This window comes from Panthera onca, chromosome B4 (assembly GCF_046562875.1).
Source record: "Panthera onca isolate mPanOnc1 chromosome B4, mPanOnc1 haplotype 2, whole genome shotgun sequence".
Lineage (NCBI taxonomy): Eukaryota > Metazoa > Chordata > Mammalia > Carnivora > Felidae > Panthera > Panthera onca.
The window spans coordinates 131,828,435-131,853,196 of record NC_138345.1 but is presented as its reverse complement, the minus strand read 5'-3'; the positions used below and the strand labels follow the sequence as shown (position 1 = coordinate 131,853,196).

Here is a 24,762-nt window from a genome sequence, read left to right as displayed (position 1 = left end):
CGGCCGGAAGTCCACGGGTGGGGTGAGGCGCACGAGGCGGTGCTCGGAGCGGGATCAGGTGTTTTGAGCCACCAGACCTGGAGTCAAGTGCGCAGTCAGGCCCGGCCGAGCCCCAACTTGCGGGCTCCAGCTGCGTGCTCCCGGGGCTCGGCACCGCCCCCCCGCGCCTCCCACGCGCGGACTCCAGGCAAGGCTCGCCGGGCCCCCGGGGCCCACGCGGCGGGCGGAGCGAACTGGGGCCTTTGTGTTCAAACAGCCCAATGGGCGGTGGCAGTGGGCGGTGACGCGGGCGGGGCCCGGCCAATGGGCGGCGGCCTGTCAGCGTTGATTGGCAGACGCACACATACACACTCGGCCACGCGCGCGCCGGCCGGCCCCACTCGCGCAGCGCGGTTCTGCGCGGGTCTCATTGTCTGCTGCGCCCTCCGGCCCGCTGGCCTCGTCCCGCGCCGCGCGCCCCGGGTCCCCGCGCCTAGCGCCACTCGCAGGATTCGGACGCGGGAAGGGGGCGCGCCCAGGCGGCGCAGCGGGCCTCGGACGCCCCCGGCCCCGCACGGAGCAGCCGCGGCAGCAGGTAACAGCCGGCGGTAGGCCTCTGGCGGGCGGACGTGCGGGGCAAGGGTGGTAGGCGGGGTAGGCCGGCCTTTCCCGCCTCCCCGCGGGCCCCGGCCGGACTCCGGGGTCACCGTCGGGCCGCCCCAGCCAGGGCCGAGCTGCCCAGGCCTGGTTCTTCCTCTCCCGGCCAAGCCGGGCCAGGCTCCAGCCCCGCCTGGCTCACGCCCCTGGGCCGGTCGGGAAGGGCCAGCGCCGTGCCGGGGCCAGCTGCCCTGACTCATCTCCGCAGCCCGCCCCCCGTCCCCGGGGCCGGCCGCCCACTGGTCAGCCCGGAGGGCGGATGTCTCCAGGCGGGACTTCCCCGGGGCGGAACCTCCCCGAGAGGAGGGGAGCGAGAACCGGGCTACCTCAAACCGGCCCAGGGCAGTGCCTGTGTTTTCGTGCCAGGCAGGCAGTTTCCAGGGACAGGCAGTTCTCTGCCCTCTGCCTGTCAGACTCCGGGAATAGGAGGGAGGCCCATTTTGTTCAGTTCTTAAAAAAAGAAACCAAACAAATAGGAGGCGGGAGTGTGACTTAGTGCAGAGCCGCAGGGAAGGCGCGTGGTTAGTTTAAAAAAAAAAAAAAAAAAAAAAATCTCTGCAGGTTCAGCCCGTGGGGAAAATGAAGGGAGAAGGGTTAGCCCCTGGAGCGTTTTACAGGTCCCACGAGGGAAAGTAGTGTGAAAACGTCCCGTGGAAGTCGCCGGAGATCTGAGTTTGCAGATTAGGTGGACACTGCCATAGAAGTTTGCTGAGGGGGGTGTGGGGAAAGGTGGAGTTGAGAAAAGGGATGTGGTTCAGCACAGAAGCGGGGAGGGATGTTTTGTTTGAGGGTTTCTTAACTGTGTGTGTTGGTGAGGGTGGGGTCTATTCAGATCCGCAAAAGATTCGAGCTGCTAGAGATTCATTTCTTGTTTTGTTTTGGAAGATTCAGGCCCTGACCTTTCTCATTTTCTGAAACTGGACTCAGTTGCAAACTATATTTTTTAATACTAGGACTACAGCAAAGACTAAGAAGCCTCGGGGGGGCGGGGTGGAGGAGGGTGCTGACTGCTGATGCTTTCAGCCCCCCCACCTCCCCACGCCCCCCCCTCCCCTCCCCACCTCACCCCTCCGTCTGAATATTTATATTCTTGCCAACAGCAGCTTGAGTTGGCAGAAACGTTGCTTTGTTTCTGCCCCCCCCCCCCCCCCCCCCCGCCCCGGGTGAAGGCTTCGTCCACTTCAGCAGGTGGGGGTTGAGGAAGAGGAGTCTATATGAGCATCTGGAGCTTTTAGGTGGGGAGGGCAGTAGTGGGGGTGGCATTACCTTATAAGGAGAAGAATACAGAAAAGGAGCCAGGCCAGCTTCCTGCTTTGGCTACTGCCAATTGGTCCCTTTACTAACACTGGCTAAAAACCGGGGGGGGGGGGGGGGGATGCCAGGTGGGCATCCTACCTGGGCAGACACCAGTCAGACTGAGACGTGAGGCTGCTTGTTTTTCAGAAGAGGACTTCTGAATTGTCCGGCTGGACTAACCAGACCTTCTGGTTTCCATAGGCTGGAGTTGGGAAACACTAGAGCCTATAACCACTGCACAACCTAGGGAACTAATAGTATAAGGAATATGAGAAGTGATAATAAGTCACAAGTACCAGGGACTCTTGTGGGGGCCTAAGTGTAACAAAGACTTTGTAGCATGGGCAGGCAAAGGCACCACATTGAGACTCCTTACACGGGAAATCTGAGATTTTGAATTTGGGTTTCTACATCTGAAAGGCTGATTAATCCCCCCCCCCCCCCACCCCCGGGTTGTCAAACACCGCCTTTTGCCACGACTCTTCACCTTGGCTTCGAGTCCTCGGTATCCGTTCCAGAGCCTTGATTTCCCACGGCACGTGGTGACTTCTTCCCTCCGGCAGGGATTGACTGTGATCCCACACGGCCGCTCCACCTCCCTGTTTTGTTAGTTTGTTGACAAATATTTGTCGTGTGACAACCCGTTCTGTGCATATTCAGGGCCGTCAAAGACTCTGGTTGGGGACACACGTTTCCTAAAGCAACTTGAAAACGTTATGGTAGAGGGGGAAAGAGCCAGGCTGTGCCACCTGTCCGATCTGAACTCAAACCCTGCCTCTGTCATGTACAGGCTAGGGGACTGTGGGCAAGGTCACCGGTCGTCTCAGGGTCCCAGGTGCCTCCCTTGCACAGTGGCGGTAATGGTACCTCCCGTGTTCATAAGGATCAGAAATGAGGGCGAAAGAAGCCGGGCACCCAGGAGGCATTAACAAAGTATTCCGTCATCACAATTATCATCATACAGGATGCCCTGATGTTGCACTACAATGATCACTGAGGGGCTACGGTATGCGGACACCTTCAGGATGTAGGTGGGGCTCACCCCAGAAAGGTCTTCTCCGGTCAGCGTTGGATTGGGACCCTGAGTCAATGAGTCTAGCCACAAGGAAAAGAAAGTGTGTCCCCTCTAAGAGAAACAGCTGGAAGGCGGGCGCACCCAGCTCCAGGGGGAGGGCAGCGTAGTGGGATGGCCCGACTAGAGACTCTGTGTGGGCAGTAACGATCAAAGGCATTCAGTTAGCGTCTGTTGCGTGCCTCTCACGTTCCACCTGCTCTGCTACTTGCTAAAGGCTGCAGAAGGTCCGGTTCTGCCTCTCAGGCAGCTCCGTGTCAAACCGAAAGCCAGAAGAGCGTGGGGAAAGCACCGTGAGAGAGGCCACCTGGGCACTAAGTGAGCCCGAGGCAGGGCCGCCTGGCGGCAGGGTGGGTGGTGCCGGGAGATGCTCTGTACACGCCCCCTTGTCCCCAGCTCTGGGGCTGTCTGTGTTGAATGCGCAGGGGGTAGGCTGTTCGCCGGGAGGAGCTGAAACACCTGCCCCCGCCAGGCCTCACTGGTCTTCCTTTCTGTCCCAAGACTCTCTTCAGGGGGAGAGGCCCCATCCTACCTCGTCATGTCTCGCCGAAGCCAGCGCCTCACGCGCTACTCCCAGGGCGATGATGACGGCGGCAGCAGCAGTGGAGGGAGTTCGGTGATGGGGAGCCAGAGCACCCTGTTTAAAGACAGCCCTCTCAGGTAGGGGACTGCCGTCTCACCCCCACCCCGCCCCGGCCACCCACGGATAGCGCTGACCTGCTGAGCAGAGGGCTTGGGCAGGTCGCTGCACAGCCTTGTCCTGTCGCCACCTGACTGGGCAGAGATCAGGTGCCCGTATCCAGCCGAGGGGGAGCATTCGCACCTTTGAGGATGCGAGGCCCCAGCCCTGCTGTCTCTTCTCCCCCTATTGTAAGCCAGGCTGCTGCCCTCTCGGTCAGAGAACAGGAAGTGGGGAGAGGCAGCTTCGAGAATAAGCCAGGCCAGAAACCCCGCCAGTGCGGGCTGGGTTCACAGGAGCCCTCTCTGCTCTGGACGGATGTGCCCGTCTGACCATCCTCCCCAGACCCAGGAGTACCTTCTGCAGGGCTTCAGCGGGGCCCGCAGAGGCAGCCCAGGAGAGGTCCCGGTCCGAGGAGCATGGCAAATGAGCTACAGCAGGCGCCAGCCTCATCCTGCCCCGCTTGCAGATCTGAGGCCCAGATAACCGCTCACGAGGCTTTGGCTAGCCCTGGGAGGCCAGGTCGAGTTGGTCTGGGTTTTCAGTGGGTGGCTGAAATTGCTACTCCCTTACAAGCATGGGGGGGGGGGGGCGCGGGGTTACAAAAAACTTTGGCTTTGAAGTTAGAGACCTGGATTTGAATCCTGCCTTCATCACTCACTGCTGGTGGGATCTGGAGATAACGGGGGCAGCGACTGCACCTGTGGTTAGTGCAGTCGGCAGCTGGGAGCTGTCAGTTGCCTGGCAACAAGGCTGACCCACTCACCAGAGGCGGGCGGAGCGGCTCCCCTTCCTGTTCCCGGCTGGGCTCACCTGCCTGCTCCCCTCCTCTCCCCTCCCGGCTCCCCTCCCACAGGACCTTGAAGAGGAAGTCCGCCAACATGAAGCGCCTCTCCCCAGCGCCGCAGCTGGGCCCCTCCTCCGACACGCACACGTCCTACTACAGCGAGTCGGTGGTCAGGGAGTCCTACTTTGGCAGCCCCCGGGCCGCCTCCCTTGCCAGGAGCTCCATCCTCGACGACCAGCTGCATAGCGACCCCTACTGGGGTGAGTGTCCAAAACCTGCCTCCCAGAGGCTTTGCTTCCTCTGGAAATTTAAGGTCCAAACTCTCCCCCCTCCTCCCCCCCCCCCCCCCCAGTGGTTTCCTAATCCCCGCCGGGCCAGAGGAAGGGCTTCCCGTCCTCAGAAGCCCTCAGAAGAGGGGCCACAGGCCACTTCAGACAACGAGGTGGCCACGATGCTGCTCCAGGCCCGGAGCCCCCTCCCCCCCCCATGGACCCGGGGAGCTCAGGAGGAAGCTCAAGGCAGCTCCACCTGTCCGTCAGAAACGCTCCTCAAGGTGTCTCCACGAGGCCCTCCGGGATAGCCTCCTGCCCCAGGAGAACCCCGAGTTCTTCCCTCCTCAGGTGAGGATCTGCGGGTGAGGAGGAGGAGAGGCACGGGTGGCACCGAAAGCAGCAAACTCAACGGGCTCTCTGAGAACAAGGGCTCCGAGGACTTCCTGGGGTCCTCCTCAGGTTACTCTTCAGAGGATGACTATGCAGGTGGGTGACGCCTCGGGGATACGCTCCAGCAGGTTCTGGGGCTGCTGGGGGAGGTGACGGGAAGCCCGGGGAAGGTGCCCCCCTGCCAGCCTGAGAGAGCGTGGTATCTGGCAGGCCCCTGCGCAGACCAGCTGGGCACACCCTGGTCATGCCACCGTGGCACCCTGAACCCAGGCCTGGGGCGGCCCCTGACATACTGTGACTGCCCTGTCCCCATCAGTCGGAGCAGCCTATGGTCGACTCCGCTGTGTCTGCCTTAACGGGGCGCTTCACACGTAGGAGCTGCTTGACCCCTTTGGTCTAGCTCGGAACGACGGATCGAAGGATTGCTGGTGAGGAGAAGGGTGCAGACAGTAAGCTCAAGGGAAATAAAATGTCAGAAACCTCCCGTTGCATTCCTTTGACAGACCTTTACTGACCCGCTAGGTGCCAGGCCTGGGTGACGCTCTGGGGATGCGAAGGAGAATGATACGTGGTCTCGGCTCACAGTCTAAAGGAGAAGATAAATAATAGGCAGTCTCCCTGTCTCTGGGCTCTTAAAAGGGAGGACGGACTGAGCCGTGGCCTCTCTGTCCCCGCAGGATACTCGGAGACTGACCACCGTGGTTCGGGTTCACGGTTAAGGAACGCAGCCTCTTGGGCAGCCTCTTTTTTCTGGATGGTGGTCACTTCTCCAGGTGGGTGCTGGCTACTCTGTGCACGGCTATTTCCATTCTCTACAGCAGTCCCTTCTTCCCCTTCTTCCCCTTCTTCCCCTTCTTCCCCTTCTTCCCCTTCTTCCCCTTCTTCCCCTTCTTCCCCTTCTTCCCCTTCTCCCCCTTCTCCCTGTGGTTGGGCATCCCACCGAGAGACCATAGGACGAGCAGGGAGAGCTCATCCTAGAATAAGCCACTGGAAACCAGGAGCCAACACTCTAACGCTCCCACTCGGAAGGGCAGGAGCAGCTGTGGAGCAGGATGGAGAGTGTTGGCAGAGTAGGCAGGTGGGACTCGAGGACAGGTGCACCGGCAGGTCAGCATCGGGGGTAGCGGCAGGGAGGGCTGCGGGTGGAGACAGTAATGCTCTGAAACCACAAGCTGCAGGCCGCTGGCTGAGGGCGACACTCAGGCCTTGACGGTCCCTCTTCCAGGCCGGCTGTTTGGACTCCTCTACTGGTGGGTTGGCACCACCTGGTATCGCCTGACAACAGCTGCCTCCCTCCTCGATGTCTTCGTTTTAACCAGGTGAGCGAGACTCCCACCTTGACAATGACTCAGAAAGCCCTGGGACAGAAGGGACCGATAAGGCTTCTAAACCTGTATATGTCCTTTCTGTGAAGGTTTCTTTTTCTCGAGTTTACGTGTAGTTTTAATCAGTGAGCAAGGAGTAGACTATCCAGAGCCCCTCTCTGCCTGACAGATAATGGGATCGAGTCAGGTGTTGCCTTCCAAACCAGTAGCCTTTCAGGGAGAATTCTGAAATGATGGGTTCCTGTTATTTGGCTACTTCCTGCTAGATGCCAGCCCCCATCCAGCCACGTCTGAGTCTGACAGCCTGGTCTTACTCTGGCTGGTCAGGTTTCAGGCTCTGGCCCAACAAGTGGTGTTTCCGAGGAAAGTTCAGCTTTCCTCCTGGCCCTGGGGCAGTCTAGAACCCGGTGTTCTCTGCTGGGTGTTCAGAAGCCAGGGATAGGTGCTGCGTGATGCTGTGGGTTGATTTTCTAAGTCCCTGACCCAGCAGAGCCGGGAAAGAAGACTGAGCCAAGAGGTCAAGGTCCTCTGGACGTAATCCTGGCTGGATGATTGGCTGAGGATTATGCTGAGAAGAGGGCCAAGGGTGGATCCGTGTCACCAAAAGAAGGTTCCATATTTTTCTACAAGAAACTATTGTTGGGGCACCTGGGCGGCTCAGTCGATTAAGCATCCAGCTTCAGCTCAGGTCATGATCTCACGGTCCATGGGTTCGAGCCCCGCGTCGGGCTCTGTGCTGACAGCTCAGAGCTTGGAGCCTGCTTCCGATTCTGTGTCTCCCTCTCTCTCTGCCCCTACCCAGCTCATACTTTGTCTCTCAAAAAAATGAATAAATGTTAAAAAAAAATTTTTTTAAGGAAAATATTGTTTAAGGAGTTCTGTATTTTTTTCTAGAACTGCTTGCTTAGAGGACTTGTACATATGAAAATTTCAGGTTTTACAAAGACCCCGGTTTTTTTTAATCACATCAATAAAATTCAGAGTCAGCATTGTCCCCATTATTCCAAGACTTGCAGGCAAAGCTCTAAAAGTCTCCAGTCCAACCCTGGCAAGATGAGATGCTCCAGGGCATTCCCCCTCCCAACTCTAGTTTGGCACTCAGGGAAAGCCTCTGCAGACTCCCAGCAGGGATATAGAGCCCTGGATGCTCTCTTGACACCTCTTCCTCCCCTGCTGTCCCCTCCTGTGGCCCAGGCGCTTCTCATCCGTGAAGACATTCCTGTGGTTCCTCTTGCTGCTGCTGCTTCTGACCGGCCTGACCTATGGTAAGCTTGCCCGGTGTTGCAGGGCAGGGGTAGAACGAGCATGCCAGGCCGAAATGGAGCTGGTGAGCCAGAGGGGCAGGGCAGTGTGGGTGGGGGGGCTGGCGCTGAGCGGACACGCAAAAACCAGAGGGATGGTGATCGCCTACAGGCAACGGAAGAGGCAGGATGAGTGGAGTCAGACTGAGCCTGGACAGCTCAGTCCCAAGCTCTCGGCCACTCCTGTCTGGCCCTCCTGGCTCCTCTTGGACCTGTGTGGCATTTGCAGGGTGTCCAGTGGGTGAGAAGGGATATGCCCCAATCCGCTGATCTTGTGTTCTGTTTGGGTGGCCGCACTTGACTGCCTGGCATGTCAATAGAGCATCCTTGGAGCCATCTGAGTCAGAACGTGCCCTAGTACAGGAGTATTGGGGTAAAAAGCAGGGATCTTGCCAGGGATCTTGTTGTTAGTAGTCATTTTCCCTGCATTCCAAATCAGGGTGTAGTCTGAGTGAGTGAATTCTTGTTACGACATCAAGTTCAATCTTTAAGATCGAAACAATAAAGTTGTAAAGAGAAGTCTGCCTTTTTATACTAAGATATTTCATTAAAAAAATTTTTTTTGTTTATTTGAGATAGAAAGCATGAGTTGGGGAGGGGCAGAGAGGAGGGGGTAGGGGAAGAGAATCCCAAGTAGTCTCTGCACTGTCAGCACAGAGCCTCACAAGATGCTTGGTGGTGTTCCATTCTCTATCTTAGGACTTTGACGTGTTCTACATAGTTGTAATCATTATTTATATATATCGTGTTCAGCTTCTAATCTGACAGTGTTGCGGTCTCACGATTCCACGTGAGTTGCCTCCATGGCCCCCAGGCTCCGTTTTAATTATTGTACCAATTTATAGTTAACTTATAAAGACCACGCTTTACCTTTTTTTAGAGCTGGTTTTATAGGTTTAGCATCTACTCAACTAGTATTTATTTTATTTTATTTTATTTTATTTTATTTTATTTTATTTTTTTTAATTTTTTTTTCAACGGTTTTTATTTATTTTTGGGACAGAGAGAGACAGAGCATGAACGGGGGAGGGGCAGAGAGAGAGGGAGACACAGAATCGGAATCAGGCTCCAGGCTCTGAGCCATCAGCCCAGAGCCTGACGCGGGGCTCGAACTCACGGACCGCGAGATCGTGACCTGGCTGAAGTCGGACGCTTAACCGACTGCGCCACCCAGGCGCCCCAGTATTTATTTTATTTAACAGCCAGGTAGAAAATTTTTCCAAGTGTTGACTTCCTTTTTGTTTGCTGTTACAAGAACAGCTTGTTCACGTCCAGTGGAAACTGGGCATCGCCCTTGAAGTAATAATGACCCTTTACGATCATATAGTGCTTTGTTCAGGAGTTCCTCTGTTAACTTGAGCTTCACCGTGGCCTCCTAGGGTTGATGGGGCCGATGTGTGTGGAGGGCCTGAAAGGCCGGCGGAGTGGGCTGCTCAGGGAGTGCATTAAGTGAGGTGTGTCCAGAGGGTCTGATGGAAAGCCTGGTGGGCGTGTGCTTCCGGTTGTACCTGCTCACGGCCAATGATTGAGTGGCAAGTGTGGTCTCCCTGGGATGGAGACCCACTGGCTGATACGGCTCGCCAGGTGCCCTCATGCCCCACCCCACACGCATAAGCTCAGGAGTAAACACATCACAAGCAGATGGCCCCTGAAGCAAGATGCGGGCGTCTTTGTGGCTGCAGCCTTGTGTTGTCTTCGGTTAAAAGCACCTTCTCTTAGCAGGTGTCTCCTGTTTCAGGGATTCTCAACCATGGCAGCTCATTAGAGTTACCTGGGGAGCTTTTAAGACTCACCTATAGAGGGATACTCCAGACCAGTGAATTCATTTTCTAGAGAGTGGGGCCAGATATTGGGTATTTTTAAGCTTCCTGGTGATCTTCTCTTTTTTTTATGTTTATTTTTGAGAGCGAGAGTGAGACCCTAGACAGAGCACGAGAGGGGGAGGGCAGAGAGAGAGGGAGACACAGAATCTGAAGCAGGCTCCAGGCTCCCAGCTGTCAGCACAGAGCCTGATGCGGGGCTCAAACCTATGAACCACGAGATCATGACCTGAGCTGAAGTCAGACGCTTAAGTGACTGAGCCACTCAGGCGCCCAAAGAGCTTCCTGGGTGATCTTGCCGGACAGTCTTGGCTGAGAGCCACCATCAGGTCCTCTGGTTGTACCTCTGGATCATCCCTAGCTTTATTAGAGCTATGTTCTCTGAGTTTTGCCATTTACAGAAAGATGGGGATTCCTGAGGAGTGAGAGAAAGCACATACTCTGGGACCGTCAGGTGGAAGTTGCTGCCTCAGAGAATGATGGGAACCTCCATCCCTCGTACCGCCTTCCAGCAGCAGCCCAGCTCGCAGAATGGGACAGGCTGCTAACAACCCATGTTGATTAGGCCGCCGTCTTCAGCAGCGTGTGCCTTCTGGCTTATGGCCACAGGCCTGGATAACCCCCTCTCTTCTGTGTACAGGTGCCTGGTATTTCTACCCCTATGGGCTGCAGACCTTCCACCCTGCGATGGTTTCCTGGTGGGCGGCGAAGGGCGGCAGCAGGCAGCATGACGTGTGGGAGTCCAGAGACTTCCAGGTGAGTAGCTTAGGGTCACGGGTCCTCACCTTGTATTTGCAATTGATTTCTCTGCCCTTATAGCTTCTGTAGGCTGTGTCCTAGCTGGTAGACTGCCTTGTCCCCTGTCTCTGCTGTTTGGGGTACAGGCACTGGGAGAGCGGTTTGTGCTTAAATAGGACTCCAAATTGTCCCAAATCAGTTGCCATCTTAAGCACACACAAAAACAAAGCAAAACAAAAACAGAAGGAAAAGGAATCAGACAAATCGTTTCAGCTACTTTGTTCCTTCTCTATAGTTTCATAAATATTTCCTCAGCATCTTCTAAGAGTAAGGCGATGGGCTGGTCAGTTACCGATTACCACAAACAGATCACCCCTAAAATCAGTGCCTTAAAGCTGCAAGCATTCGACTGGCTTACGAGCCCGTGGGTGCCCTGGGTGGCTCTTCTGGTCTAAGCAGGGACGGGCTGCTGGGTCAGCAGGGGCAGGCTGGGTGCCACACGTGCTTTTCTCGTCCAGCAGGCGAGCCCCGCCTTGTTCTCTTAGCAGACGACCGTGGTGCCACAAGAGCAAAATCAGGCCTCAATTCAAAACTAGCACACTGTCCCTTCCTCCACGTTCCAGGCCGAAGTAAATCTCAAAGCCAGTCTAGACTCAAAGAGGGGGGGAATAGGGGCGCCTGGGTGGCTCAGTCGGTTGAGTGTCCGACTTCGGCTCAGGTCACGATCTCACGGTTCTTGAGTTCGAGCCCCGCGTCGGGCTCTGTGCTGACAGCTCGGATCCTGGAGCCTGCTTCAGATTCTGTGTCTCCTTCTCTCTCTGCCCCTCCCTCACTCATGCTGTGTCTCTCAAAAATAAATAAAAACATTAAAAAAGGGGGCGGGGTAGACACCACCTCTTGATATAGCACATCCGAGGCCACAAGTACAGGGAGGACGGGAGGACAAGAGCCTTGTCTGCACTCTGCCCGAGGCTGCCCAGGCTGTGTCCTCAAGGAGCCTGCAGTGTGGCGTGGGAGGTGACAGGGCACAGATAACCAGAATGTGTGCATACATGTCACGAAGTCACCAGTGAAAAGTTTTTCATTCTTTTTCCCCTAATGACATCTGAATTTTGCTTGTATCTTGCCGAATTTAACTGGGGAGCACATTTTTAACCATTTATTTTGGCGAATATTACCTTCCCGACTGCTGTGTTATCACATCATGACCTATTCTGGCATTATAACTTTCCCTTTTGGAATCGTTAGTAAGGATGTTAAGTGCAGTTCAATTTCAGGACTCCCTTTTCTGTGAGAAGGAGGAGGTAAAGAACGAACACACCTTTGTTGTACTTGCTTACGTTTGCATAAAGACACTAATAAAAATAGTTGCCTGGTGTGGGAGCCGGTAGTGGCTGAGGGCCCCAGGTGGATGGGACACAGGTTAGGAGAGGACTTGTCACTCTTTGCTCTTTCAGTCCTGCAGATGTACTGCCTATGTTACAACATTTAAAGATCAGAAGCAACTTCTGCCCTCAGGAGGCGGCCCCGGTCTTTGATTGACAGTTGAGAGACTATAATTTCTCTTGGCAAAGATTTTTGTTTTCAAGCCAACAAGGTTTTCAAAATTCGTGGCATGCTATCAGGTGCCACCGTCCAGTCCAAAGGACTTATTCTACCTACTCTGTGGGCCATCCAGTTAGAAGAAAGAGAGCCTCTTCAAATTGTTTCATCTTTTAGCCATAGCTTTTTTTTTTTTTTTTTTTTAATTTAATGTTTGTTTTGAGAGAGAGAGAGTGTGAGCAGGGGAGGGGCCGAGAGAGGGAGACACAGAATCCGAAGCAGGCTCCAGGCTCCGGGCTCCGAGCTGTCAGCACAGAGCCCCACGTGGGGCTCGAACTCACAGCTGCCAGATCATGACCCGAGCCGAAGTCAGACGTTCAACTGACTGAGCCACCCAGGCGCCCCTACCCATAGTTCTCTTGAACGAAGTGGGCGGCTGAACCTGTCGGCCGCTCGCTTTCCTGCATACGCACACATGTAGGAGAGGGAAGGGGGCTGGCTCCGGCCCGGGAGGCCACCCTGCCGCTCCTCTGGTCCTCTTCTTGGACCTGTTCCTCCATTTGGACCCTCTTTGGAGAGGGTGGTGTCCCCTCCCGCCTGGCCTGCGCACCCGTCCTTGGCACCTTGTGCTGCACTCTGTCACCACGTGTCCGCATACTCGCGGTACCCCTTTGCCCTGCTGGGGTACTCACCTCGCTGAGCACGGATGGTCCTCAGGGCCAGTGTGAGTTCACATTTGGGTGTTCCTGGGATTCCCTTCCCTTTCTCTCCAGGAAGCACTGTTGTCCTAGGCCCCTCACTTCTATGGCTTTTCCCTCCCACCCCCTAGCAGGCTGAGCAGCGCATCTTGTCCCGGGTACACTCTCTGGAGCGGCGCCTAGAAGCTCTCGCTGCCGAATTTTCCTCCAACTGGCAGAAGGAGGCTGTGCGGCTGGAGCGTCTGGAGCTGCGGCAAGGGGCCGCTGGTGGGGGAGGCCACGTAGGCCTGAGCCACGAGGACACCCTGGCGCTTCTAGAAGGGCTGGTGAGCCGCCGCGAGGCTGCCCTGAAGGAGGACTTCCGTAGGGACACCACCGCTCGGATCCAGGTCTCTGAGCGTGAGCAGAGTGGCGTGTGGGTGACACCGTGGGTGTGTGGGGTGGAGGGGCGAGGCCCTGCACACCCTGACATGAGAGGGACAGCCGTGTCACTTGGCAGTCACTCACCTTCTCTAAGCCTTCGTTCCTTCCTCTAAAATGGAGACCCTCAGGTTTCCCCGTGCACTCCCAACCCCGACTGTGGAAACAGGAGACCACAGAGTGCCTGGCACAGTAGGGGCGCAGCAGAGATCAAGGGGGTCTTGCGTGTTTGAGAAGCACTTGTGGCACGAAGGCCAGGAGCCGAAGTTTGCAGGCGGACGGGCCTGGTTCAGTCTCCAGTTCTGCCACTTACTGGTTGTAAGTTCCCTCTGCACGTAACTCAGTAAAATCCTCAAGACGCTCCCCTGTGTCTGACAGGAAGAGCTGGTCACCCTGAGAGCAGAACATCAACAAGACTCGGAAGACCTCTTCAAGAAAATCGTCCAGGCCTCCCAGGTTGGTGGACTCAGGGGCACCTGGGGCCTCCCCAGTGGCGCCCTGATCTATAGTTCAACATCTGCTCTTGGGCTGAGGCAGCTTGGTTCTCCCAAAGGGTGCTTAGACACTAGATGAGGCGGGGGTGTCATCTCCTGACTTCTGCTGGGGCTGAACCCACGTGCACAGGAATGCTTTGCAGGGATGCCCGGGGGTGTGTTTGAGGAAGGGTCGCTTTCAAGAGGCCTGTTGTGCTGGGTATAAGATGCTGAATGAATGAGGGAATGTATGCATGCCTAAGCATGCGGATGGGGCAAGCCTCTCATGAGGACCTAGGCCAGGAGGTGGTTAATGTTTGCTGGAGCAGTCAGGAGAGCCTGGGGCAGGGCTCTGCTGGAACAGAGACTCCAGACAGAATAGATCCTGCTCTGGGAGACTGACTGCTCTGAGCCTGGCATATGTTGTATTTCTGCCTTCTTTCTGCTTACAGGAGTCTGAGGCTCGACTCCAGGAGCTGAAGTCCGAGTGGCAAAGGTAATGGGCACTGCCATCCGGCCTGGGTCTGCTCTACCCCCGACCCCTCCACCCCACACCCTGGCAGGCCTGGGGAGCAGAGCCCCGGAGCAGAGTTCTGATTGTGTTCTGAACGGAGAGGGGATGGCTGAAAACTAGCTCAGGAACATCTGAAGGGCAAGAACGGTTGGGTGCGGGAGGGGCACCACAAGAGAACTGGGATTTGTGGGTTCACTTGTAGACCCACTACCTTTTCTGTACACACGCATGCAGGCTGCCTTCCGTGCCCCAGACATCCACCCGTGTGGAGGATGGAGAGGCCGAGGCAGAGTGAATTATGGCTCTGGTCTTAGGAAGGGAACAGGATAAGAATTCGCTCGTTGGGATCGGCAAGCCAATTCGAAGGCACTGGGGCTGTGTTCTACAGCCAGGGTCCCTAGGTGGAGGCCTTGCATTCGTGTGCAGGTGCCGGGCACTCACTTCTGTCGGGAGCCAACTAGGGGATCCCCTTGTGTTCCTCGGCGTGGCCTCACGCCTCACCAGAGATCCAAGGCTTACTCTTTTCTCCTCTCCTTGGGAGTAGGATGACCCAAGAGTCCTTCCGAGAGAACTCCGTGAAGGAGCTGGGGCGACTGGAGGGCCAGCTGGCAGGCTTGCGGCAGGAGCTGGCGGCCCTGAGCCTGAAGCAGAGCTCGGTGGCAGACCAAGTGGGCCTCTTGCCCCAGCAGCTGCAGGCGGTGAGGGATGACGTAAGTTGGAACCATCCAAGTCCCCTGCCGAACACCGTGTCCTCTGAGAGTGTCTGTCCTACGAGTCTGTATGGCAAAGAGCCTTTTGCCCTGGTGGCCTGCTAGTCCCCTGAGTCTGGACTTGGCCCAGATGTTGGCTTTCGTAGGCAGTTCTTCCTGTTTTGTTATCAGTAACACGGAGAGTTGGTCGTAACGCTCTCCTTCAGGTGGACTAGCGGGGTGTGCTTGGCCCTTCCCTTCCCTTCCCGGCTTGTGTTCTCTTCCCGCCCCCTCCACTCCAGCCAGGAGCCGCCACAGCGGCACTGTCCCCGTGAGCCTCTCAGAGACCTTCCTTCTGTCGCCAGGTGGAGGCCCGGTTCCCTGCCTGGATCAGTCAGTTCCTTCTGCGCGGCGGGGGGACCCGCAACGGGCTCCTTCAGCAGGAAGACATGCAAGTTCAGCTGCGGGAGCTGGAGGGCAGGATCCTCGCCCACGTGGCCGAGATGCGGGGCGAGTCGGCGAGGGAGGCCGCCGCCAGCCTGGGGCTGACGCTGCAGAGGGAAGGCGTGATCGGGGTGACAGAGGAGGTGAGGACCGTGGGGCCCCGGGGACAACCCCCACCCTCACCCCCTCGTCCAGCGCCCTCCTCCCTGGGAGTCCTAGACCCGCGCAGTCGCGCACTGCCAGCTTCCCGGTACGTCCCAAGACCACGTGCGGGAGGCTCCGGTGCTTGCTTTGGGGCCGGTGGGGGCGAGGGGGGCGCATCTAGGTTAAGTGGCACGTGTGGCTGGACACCAGTGTGTGGCGCAGCACAGGAGGGGGCCAGTCCGGGGGTCCCTCGCCCCCAGCAGTGGGGGCCCAAGGGTGGCCGGGTCTGCTGCTCGTGGCAGCTGCCTCGGATGCCTGTTCTAGCAGGTGCAGCGCATTGTAAACCAGGCCCTGAAGCGCTACAGTGAGGACCGCATCGGGATGGTGGACTACGCCCTGGAATCAGGAGGTGTGTGTGTGTGCGCTCCCCCCACTTTGCAGAGCCTGGTCCCGTGCTGGCCGCCCCCCCGGCTTCTGCCGGGCAGCCGTGGTGCTAGGCGGGCAGGGCTCGAGATGGGCAGGAATCACAGCAAAGGCAGGCGAAGAAACTTGGAAAAGTCCGGATGAACGGAATACCATCCTCGGCCAGGGAAACTGATGCTCGCTCACAGCTGTAGTTGGGGTGAGGTTGAAGATGGCCTGGGGCATCTGCCCTCCCGCCTTGAGAGAGGACAGGGCAGTAGGGGTCCCCTCTCGAGTTCCCTGGGCCGGTGAGCAGCACAGGTGTCGGCGTCTCCCTCCCTCCCCTGCTGGGGTCCAGCTTTAGGTGCCCACGCTGCCTGTCTCTCCTGTCTCAGGGGCTAGTGTTATCAGCACCCGGTGTTCTGAGACCTATGAGACCAAGACGGCCCTCCTCAGTCTCTTCGGCATCCCCCTGTGGTACCATTCCCAGTCGCCCCGAGTCATTCTCCAGGTAGGTACCCGTGAGGGCAGCAGCAGGGGCCCCGAGCAGGTCACCTGCATAGCTGGGTGACTCCCGTCCTGAGCCAGCAAAAGCCGTGCTCAGGGTGGGCCGTCTTTGTCACCCGCCCCGTGCCGATGGGACTTCCTTTCCTCCTCGTCCCCCCAGCCAGATGTGCACCCGGGCAACTGCTGGGCCTTCCAGGGGCCCCAGGGCTTTGCTGTGGTTCGCCTTTCTGCCCGCATCCGCCCCACTGCTGTCACCTTAGAGCACGTCCCCAAGTCCTTGTCCCCCAACAGCACCATCTCCAGTGCCCCCAAGGACTTTGCCATCTTTGTGAGTATTCTACCTTTGGGGGGTCAGAGGGGCTACGGGACCCTGTGGGTCTTTACCAAGGATAGAGCCAGGACCATTGTTCGGGAGGAAGGGGGCAGATCTGGAAGGGACAGCCCCAGCCTGGGAAATGGTAGCTTAGGCTGCGCTGGAAGAACCCACGTCCAGTGCTCAGGCCCCTGGAGTCCTACCAAGGCTGGCGCTGATCTGCTCGGGGGCGGGGGACCCAGTGTGGGAACAGGAAGGGAGAGCATTCTTCCCCGGGTGACTGGGGCACTCGTCTAAGAGCAAGATCTTCCCTCCATCCTTTGTTCTCTTTTCAGGGATTTGACGAAGATGCGCAGCAAGAGGGGACACTTCTTGGCCAGTTCACCTATGACCAGGATGGGGAGCCCATTCAGACCTTTTACTTTCAGGTATGGGACTCCGCCGTGCCAGCGGAATGGTATATTCAGCTTCCTATCCGTTCGGCAGATGGTTTCCAAGCACCTACTCCATGTCAGGCACCGCGGGCTCAGGTCAAGAATAGGCACAGCCCCTGCCTCCCCACAGTTCGAGGCAGGGAACAGGGACAGCTGTCCAAGTGGCACAGGAGAGGCACCACATAGACATCCACACGGAGGGGCCCATCCCGGACGGGGAGCCGGGGGCAGTTGTCAGAGGGTGCTCCTCCTAGGCCTCAGGCAGTGCCACACGGCTAGGGCTCTGAGGGAGACTTCTGGCCTCGATCTGAACGGGCATCAGTCTCCCAGGGCCTTGTTAGAAATGCAGATTGCCAGTCTCCACCCCAGGAGATAGGCTCCCAGATCCCGGCAGCCCCAAGAAATCAGTGTTCTGACGGCCCAGATGAATGCTGTGCCGGGAGCTTGAGAGCTACACTAGGGGTGAAGAATTGGGTGAGGTGGCAAAGGGACAGTGGTGGGAAGGGAGGCCGGAGAGGGGCAGGCCTGGCTACCAGGCCAAAGAGTTCTGGCCCCCGGGGCTGCGGTGGGCACTGCCACGTTTTAGGCAGAGAAGTGACGAGACTGTGCGCTGTAGTCAGATCATGTGACCGTGTGAACGGTGCATCCAGGGGACGAGACCGGTCAGGAAGTGGCTGCGGAGAGTGTCGGGAGTGAGGATGGAGAGGAGGTAGATACACAGTCGCAAGTGTCAGACTGGACAGAAGTGGAGAAGGAGGAGGGGAGGACTGTCCCAGGTGCCAAGAGGCAGGCTACTGCAGGAGTGGGTCTGGCCACCAGGTCTGAGGCACCTGTGGGCCAGTCCCGTGCAGCCACCAGGGGACCAAAGACTGAGCCATGGGAGTGCCTGGGACGTCCGGGGGCTGTGTGCTGACGGAGCCTTTAGGAGACAGTAGAGGAAAAGCGGCTGTGCGGAAGGCCAGAGGACGGGAAGGGAACGGGAAAGCGCTGTGTCTGTTGGCGTGGAACTGGGGGCCATTTGCTCCGAAAGCTCAAAAATCGTGGCTTTTGGAGCAAAGAGGACAGAGGCCTGCTAAGAACTTGAGGAAGAAAACTCTGCCTAATTCAGAGTAAAAGGATTCTTTTCCACCGTCAACACATATCAGATCCTCCGTGACAGTGATTGTGTCCCTTGACCATGATAAAGAGCTCCTGTGCATCTGTCTGGAATGAATGTGGCTGGTCCTCAGCTACAAGGCCATTTTTATGTGGCTGTGGGTCATGGCCCCTAGAGGACCTCTGAAGCCCCTGGGACTCCTCGGCCCACAAGCTGGAAACTCTGCTCCATGATCTGAAGACAGGAGCTTTGCAGTCCAGTTCGCTGTGGAGGCCTATGGGAGGGGTGGGGGAGGGGGGCATCTGACCCTGGGGGTGGCTGTCCCCCTCTCTGCCCTCCTGTCAGCGAGGTCTGAGGGCTTGGGACACTCTTAACACCTTCTTTCTCTACCCAGGACACTAAAATGGCCACATACCAGGTGGTGGAGCTTCGGATCTTGACTAACTGGGGCCATCCCGAGTACACCTGCATCTACCGCTTCCGGGTGCATGGGGAACCCACCCACTAGGCCTTCTCTGTGCTGCTGCCAGCCAGCTGGGAGGCCAGCCCCTCCCAGCACGTGCCCCCTTCTCTGGGAGTGGGAGAGCAGCACCCCTGCCCCTTCCCCACATGCTTGACCAGCGCACTGACTTCCAGGAGCAAGAACCTCTGGCCCGATGGAGACAAGAAAGAATATGCAGGGCTTTCCTAGCGCGGGGCAGCTCGAGGTAGACAGCAAGTTCCGGCGTCCCTTTTTGTGACCTCCTTGTGCCAGGCACTGGGTGTCTACTTCCCCCTCTTGGGAGGGTGTATATATGTAGCATATCATGGGGGATCATGAGGCAGGGGGAGAGGCAGTGAGTGGACATATGTCGTCCCAGCAAAGGTGGGTGAAACCTGTCTGCCCCTTACCCAGGATGGGGGGCTGGCACCCAAGGAGCTGCGGTTGGTAGGCGTGTGAATGAAGCAGGTGCCAAAGCCATGGGTGGGACAAGCAAGGGCCTGGGGCAGGGAAGTGACGTCCTCTAGGAGGAAGGTGCTCACAGTGCAGGGCTGAGCCCCAGGCAGGAAGCTGCTTGTACAGGGCAGCCGGGCTCTTCCAGAAATCTAGTGCCATCAACCTACGGAGCTTGACCCCCTAACGTCCCCCAAAGGCCTCTCTATACACTGTATGTGTTCTGGGTCAGAGTGGGCCACGGGGCTTCTCATACCCTTGAGGGTCGGGCTCCTATGAGCCTCTAAGGGAGGCTGCCTCTCTGGCTCTGAGGGGTCACAGGGGCAGCCGGTAGGATTCCCCCTCTGCTGGGGTTAGTGCTTTCTCTCTCCCCTGATGTTGGGACCGAGGCCCACTCTGCTCCCCATTCCTGCTAGGGCATGCCTGTGCCCCAGAGCAAGCTTGCCACATTCCCCCAAGGTGCAGGGAGCCCAGACCTGCCTTTTGAGGCCATAAGCAGCTGGGGTAAGCTTCAAAGGGTGGGGAGCAGCATACTCCCCAGATTCTCGGGATGGTCCAATGAGAATGATGGTGACATTCGGGGTGTCATGGTGGGAAGAGGCCTGTCTGCACTGTGGGCCTTGTCCCACCACCACCTGACTGTAAGGGGCTCAGCTACTCCCTTGAGACTCTCAGCTCTTGCTCAGATCGTTTCCTTTCTGGCTCGTTTTCTAGGGGGGGTGGGGTGCTGTCAGGGGTGTGGGCTGGGGGAAGAGAGGGCTTTGAGACCCAGCAGACTCTGCTGTATTATGTATATATTTTTCAAGGTCTGTTTTTTAACTGAAAAGCTTTGGGCTTGATTCCTAGCCCCGTTCTGTGGGGCACCGGGTGATTTCAGTTCCTTGTAACCTGGCTGCCAAGGGGGGCTGCGGTGCAGGCAGGTGCCGTAAGAACAGGGCTGAGCCCCAAATGGGCTCCAAGGGGATGGAGCTAGAAGGAAGGTGAGGCCTAAGGCCACCTGTGGGCCTTTGGCACTGGCCCCAGCTCAGCCCCCGCCCCCCCTCCCGCCCCCCCCCAGACAACCAGGTTTCATTTTGCGCTCTCCTGTCACAAATGCTGCACTATTGGTTCTGAATTTTTTATCTCCAGATTCTAATTTATGCCTATGCAAAAAAAATAAAATAAATTATGCCCAGGATTAATAGAGTGTGTAGTTTTTTTTTAATCTGAAGTCTGAGCCTAAACAATGCCCCAAAGACTCATTCCTGAACTTTAGAAACCAGACTTCTCCACTAAAACCTAGCTGGAACGGGGCCTGAGGCAGGCCCTGCTCTGCGATTCTGGGCTCAGGGGCTGGCAGGAGAAAGAAGGGAGGTGGCTTTACTAGGCCTCACAGACACCCCAGTGTGAAGGGGCAGCTTTCCCCGCATCTCTCAGTGCCATCTGAGCAGAAGGCAGAAGAACTTACCTGCTTCACAACCGACCACGTCTGCCTTCAGTGCGGATCCTCCCCACGGGAACTAGGCATCTGCCCCTCGTACCTGTGCTGGGATGGAGCCCCTGCAGAGCCGCACCTACCAGCTCAGGGGAACAGGTCCTGGCCCTTCCTTGTAACTCTGTCCCCAGATCCAGTGCCTCCCGAGAAGCCGCTTGAAGGGACAGGGGTGGGCCCCAACCACGCTTTCCAGTGTACCCGGTACCTGACCCAGGGCTGGTCCCCACTGCAGCTGAGAAAATAAAGGCAGGGACAAGTCAGTAGGGAGGGGCTGGGGATAAACCACAGGAGACAGTAGCAGGTGCAACGTAAATCCAGCCCTGAGGCTTCGGGCCAGTTAACCGCTCAGTCCTGTGCGCCAGGAAAGGCCGGTCCTGGGGCTCACCCCCAGCGACCACGCGCTCCATTCCCCTTACTTCACTCAACACCTGCTCTGCATCTGGCGCCGCTGCTCAACAAAGGGGATGTCCCCAAGCCGCACCAGTAAACGAGTGCCTGGGACTTGCCACGCACAGTCAGGGCTCCGTGCCTCTGCTTGTGTGCTTCTGGGCTGGGCGTGTGCCCTCTGCCCACCACCCACCTGCCCGCGTCCAAGTTCTACTGTCTCCTCAGGGGCGCAGCTCTCACCCCGTTTTCCCCAAGGCACGCCCCGTGACCCCCAAGCTTGCATTTCCCTCTGCGCCGTGGCATATTCTGTTACCTTATTCTGTTCAGTAAGCCAGAACAGGGGTCCCAACTGAACTAAAGACACCACAAATGTTAGCTGCACGTACAGAAAGGGCAGGATTGGCCATTCGAGATGATCAGTTAACAACTTTATTCTTTATCATCTACAAAAGGGCTGGTGTTTTGTTCCAAAGTGAGAGTTGGTAGGGCTGAGACCCGTAGGGGACCTTTGGAGTCCCTGTTAATGACAGTAAAACATTGTATTCAGTCAGCCCCTGCCAGCAGGTGTGGGCCTGGCGACCACAGATCCAGACCAACCTCCTGAGTGTCTGAGGACAGAGGCCAGGGTGGAGGCCGCAGCTTCCAAAAGTAAAGCGGTGATGCTCTTAGGGGCAAAAGAGTTCAGGCAAAACAAGGTCCCACCATGGAGAAACCCTGTGGAAACACAGACGCCACAGCACCTCCCACGGGGACAGAGAGCGGGGGGGGGGGGGGGGGGGGGAGGGCGCTGCCCAATGCTAGAGTCCTCCACTTCCGAAGGCACCAGCGGGCAGAGGCCCCTATGAGCAGAACCAGGTCAAAAAGCAAGAAGGACACAGCACACCGAGGAACAGGCAGGGGCCAAAGGGCAAGGAGCAGAGCAGCTGCCTACGGATGGCCGCGGCGTGGGCCGGTGCAGGAATGAACGTGCCCGCTGGAGGACTGCTCTCTGAGCTTGTCTCCTAACCGGAAAAATGGAACACCACCTCTTTCCTATCTAGTAGCTTCAAAATCAAACAAGTGAGGGAGACACCCAACAGCACAGCCACATCACAGAGACTTGTCAACACCACGTTTCTCCTTCCGAGCCTGCCTATCGCCACATGGACTTGGCAGCTGGTGCAGTGGTAAGCAGCACGGGGACCGTTCACTGGACACCTCCCATGTGCTGGGCACATCACAGCTTCACCGTACGTTCTCTCACCGAATCCTCACAACCCCCGTGACAGAGGCGCTTACCTCTGGCTCTAGACGAGGAAACTGAGGGTCAGAGAAGATTGGCAGCTTGGCCCCTGTCACCGCTGGCAGAGGAGCCCGGGTTTTGAAGCCACACATGCCCGAGAGGAGAAGCTGGGCTCCTCCTGACCCCGCCCTGCTCCACAGCTGGGGGCTCCAGAGAGGCACAGCCAGCATTCCCCATGGCAGCACCTCCACCCGGAGGGCCTGGGCCGGGAACATGACACCATCAACTTGGAACAAACTTTTATTTTCTGTGCCGGTCCGGTCAGTCCATGGCCGTGGGTCAGTGGTAACTAGAAATAGTTGGAAGGAGGGGAGGGGAAGGGACCAGCAGTTTAGAAGCAAGAAGAATGGAGAGGGCTGGGATGGGAAGAAGGCAAGGCTGAGGAAGGACCCAGCCAGCTGGGTGTCTGCCCTGGTTAGAAGAACGTATCTCTACCCACCAGTCCACCCTAAACCAAGAGCTTCTGTCTGCAGCTCAGGCCAGGCTCGTTTGGGCCCCACAGTGCCATCTCTGGCCTGGAGGACCCCAGGTGGTGAATCTTCCAGAGGGCTTAATGCTCTGTGCTGGGCCTGGAAGAATCTTTTTCACAACCCCCTACCTAACCTCCCCACACCCCCACAGGGGCCTCCAAAACTGGGGCTCAGACCTTTCCCTGTTGTGCTCCTGTAGCAGCCAGCTGGGGCAACACGGCGGGGCTGTGGTAGGGAAGAGGAGTTCTAGCCCAGGCCTGGCTCAGAGGAACACATCCCCACCAATAGGAGGTGCCGGTGAGCAGGACCCAGAGCGAGTTGATGCGAGTCCAGGTCAGCCATCAGTGCCCCCAGGCCCAACAAGATCCGGAGTTAAAGTTCAAGGGCCAAAGCCTCAGCTCAGCAGAATCAGCAGAGCAGGAGTTGCCCTGGCCTGGCCAGGCAAACAGGATTGTCTCCAAGGAGAAAAAAAAAACCCACCTGCTGTCTTTGGGTCAGTGGCAAGGGTCAGAGTTAGGGGCAGGAAGGGTCCTACAACCCAAGTGCCACTCCCCTCCACACATCTACAGGCTACAACTTAAGAGCTTTTGGCATAACACGGTTTTGGGTTTAAGGGGGTAAAAAAGGAGAGAGAAAAAAGGAGGCCACCACGCTCCATTCTGCTAAAATCCCCCTAGTCCCAGAAGGAAGGCTCCCTGCTCGGGCAGCAGCAGACACTGATGAATCCCCTAAGCCCTGAGTCCGGCTCTGTAGAGGGCTCTGGGCACAGACGAATGAGCACAGGGGAGGAGGGTGAGCACAGAGGAGTGATGTGCTCCTCAGCTTCTGAAAGCCCCTAAAGTTTGTCACAGAAACACACAGACGGATGGACAGATGGGCAGGCAGCCAGCTCCTGGAGGCTGGTGGCCACAGAGGATAAAAGGAGAAAGACTGCCAGGGCCCTGACTGGCTACACTTCTGCACCACACACCCACCCACCCACCCACCCACACACCCACACCCACATCCACACACACACACACACACACACATACACACACTAGAGAGAGAGATAATAAAAAGAATAAAAACTAAGGGCCCAGATATACAAAAACTGTGAGTAAGGAAGAAGGCAGGGAAGAAGGTAGATGATGGTCAGTCCTCCAGAAGTCTGGCCACCTTCCTCAGCTTATAAATTACAACCCCCCTGGAAAATGGGGGTGGGGGGAGCATGATGAGGCTCCAGCTGTGGCCTGGGGGAGGACGGGTGGTGGTCAGAGCTGCTCTGGCCCATCTGGTGGCACAGTGGCCAGAGTACAAGGATCCCTTGGGTGGTGGGGGTGGGCCAGGGGAGATTCAGCAGCCGCTGGCAGGAGTCACGCAGGCCCCCTGGGACTTCACTTTGTGACGCTGGCCCCCCCGTCGCCGGCCCCCGCTGCTGGGCTTGGGCTGAAAGGGAGAAAGAAGGAGCTTGAAACGTAGTGGCCCACTGGGAGCAGGGCAGGGCGGCACAGGGGCAAGGCAGCGGGAAGAGGGGCGGGAGGAAAGCCAGCAGGCGGTATGGTCCCAGCCTAGCCCGAGCCGTCAGCTACTGTGTGACTTAGAGCACAGCACTTCTCTGTCAGATGGAGCCGCCATCCACCCTGCCTCCCTAGCGGGCAGGTCACACTTGACGACAGTGAGCCGTTCTGAGAAGCACAAGGAGAGCAGGAACCAACACCTGCCCCCACTGATACGGACAGAAAGGCTCAATGTGGGACAGAAAACAGAAAGGACAGGTCCAAGCAGAAGTTTCCTTCTCCAAAGCGGGGTCAGATGGAGAAGACACCGGAAGGAGCAATATGAGGGGGCGAACGGGACAGAACTAGGGGACAAACCTAACAGGAGATGCCGAGCGACAACCACACTGGCACGGGGCCCAAGGCCACCTACTCCACCCCTGCCACGCAGGACGACCCTCTAAGGCAGGGCCTTTCCAACCTTCTGGACCACCACGGACATACCCCACTCCCCCCCCCACACAGACCGCAAGCACTCTTACTCAGAGAGGGAACCCCTGACAATTTTCTATTCTGATTATTGACACCAAATGCTAAGCAGGACCGACTAAACTGGGCTTTCTACAGGGCTTTCTACAGTGTTCGAAGAACGCTCTGCCTCAAGAGACAACCAGCACACACTTAGCACTCACGTGCCAAGAGCTGGAGGGGAGGCACCTTCTACGAACTGCAGACACGGCAGCTG

At 57.4% G+C, this 24,762-nt stretch overlaps 2 protein-coding genes across 8 annotated transcripts in view; one reads left to right on the top strand and one right to left on the bottom strand.

Moving 5' to 3' along the window:
* Window positions 1-331: 331 nt before the first annotated feature.
* SUN2 (Sad1 and UNC84 domain containing 2) lies at window positions 332-18,989 on the top strand. 4 transcript variants are annotated; one of them, XM_078449448.2, is made up of 18 exons: window positions 332-574; window positions 3,506-3,664; window positions 4,540-4,730; window positions 5,091-5,228; window positions 5,810-5,905; window positions 6,358-6,451; window positions 7,652-7,722; window positions 10,219-10,334; window positions 12,688-12,945; window positions 13,355-13,432; window positions 13,902-13,945; window positions 14,508-14,673; window positions 15,018-15,239; window positions 15,565-15,649; window positions 16,038-16,153; window positions 16,310-16,477; window positions 16,798-16,890; window positions 18,387-18,989. In XM_078449448.2, the coding sequence occupies exons 2-18, from the start codon at window positions 3,543-3,545 to the stop codon at window positions 18,498-18,500; spliced, it is 2,172 nt and encodes a 723-aa protein (XP_078305574.2). In that variant the 5' UTR covers window positions 332-574; window positions 3,506-3,542; the 3' UTR covers window positions 18,501-18,989. The 4 variants fall into 4 exon arrangements, with proteins under 4 accessions (XP_078305574.2, XP_078305573.2, XP_078305570.2 ...); XM_078449447.2 differs by lacking the exon at window positions 332-574 and having other exon boundaries at window positions 12,691-12,945; window positions 15,568-15,649; XM_078449444.2 differs by lacking the exon at window positions 332-574 and having other exon boundaries at window positions 12,691-12,945.
* GTPBP1 (GTP binding protein 1) overlaps window positions 10,328-24,762 on the bottom strand; it is a 35,980-nt gene continuing 21,545 nt past the window's right edge. For 3 of the 4 annotated variants that reach the window (XM_078449449.2, XM_078449451.2, XM_078449452.2), the window contains exon 12: window positions 10,328-10,522. In XM_078449449.2, the coding sequence (XP_078305575.1) occupies window positions 10,415-10,522 (108 nt within the window). In that variant the 3' untranslated portion in view covers window positions 10,328-10,414. Of the gene's footprint in view, window positions 10,523-21,202; window positions 23,968-24,762 lie in introns of those variants that run through there. The other variant, XM_078449450.2, reaches the window with a different exon arrangement.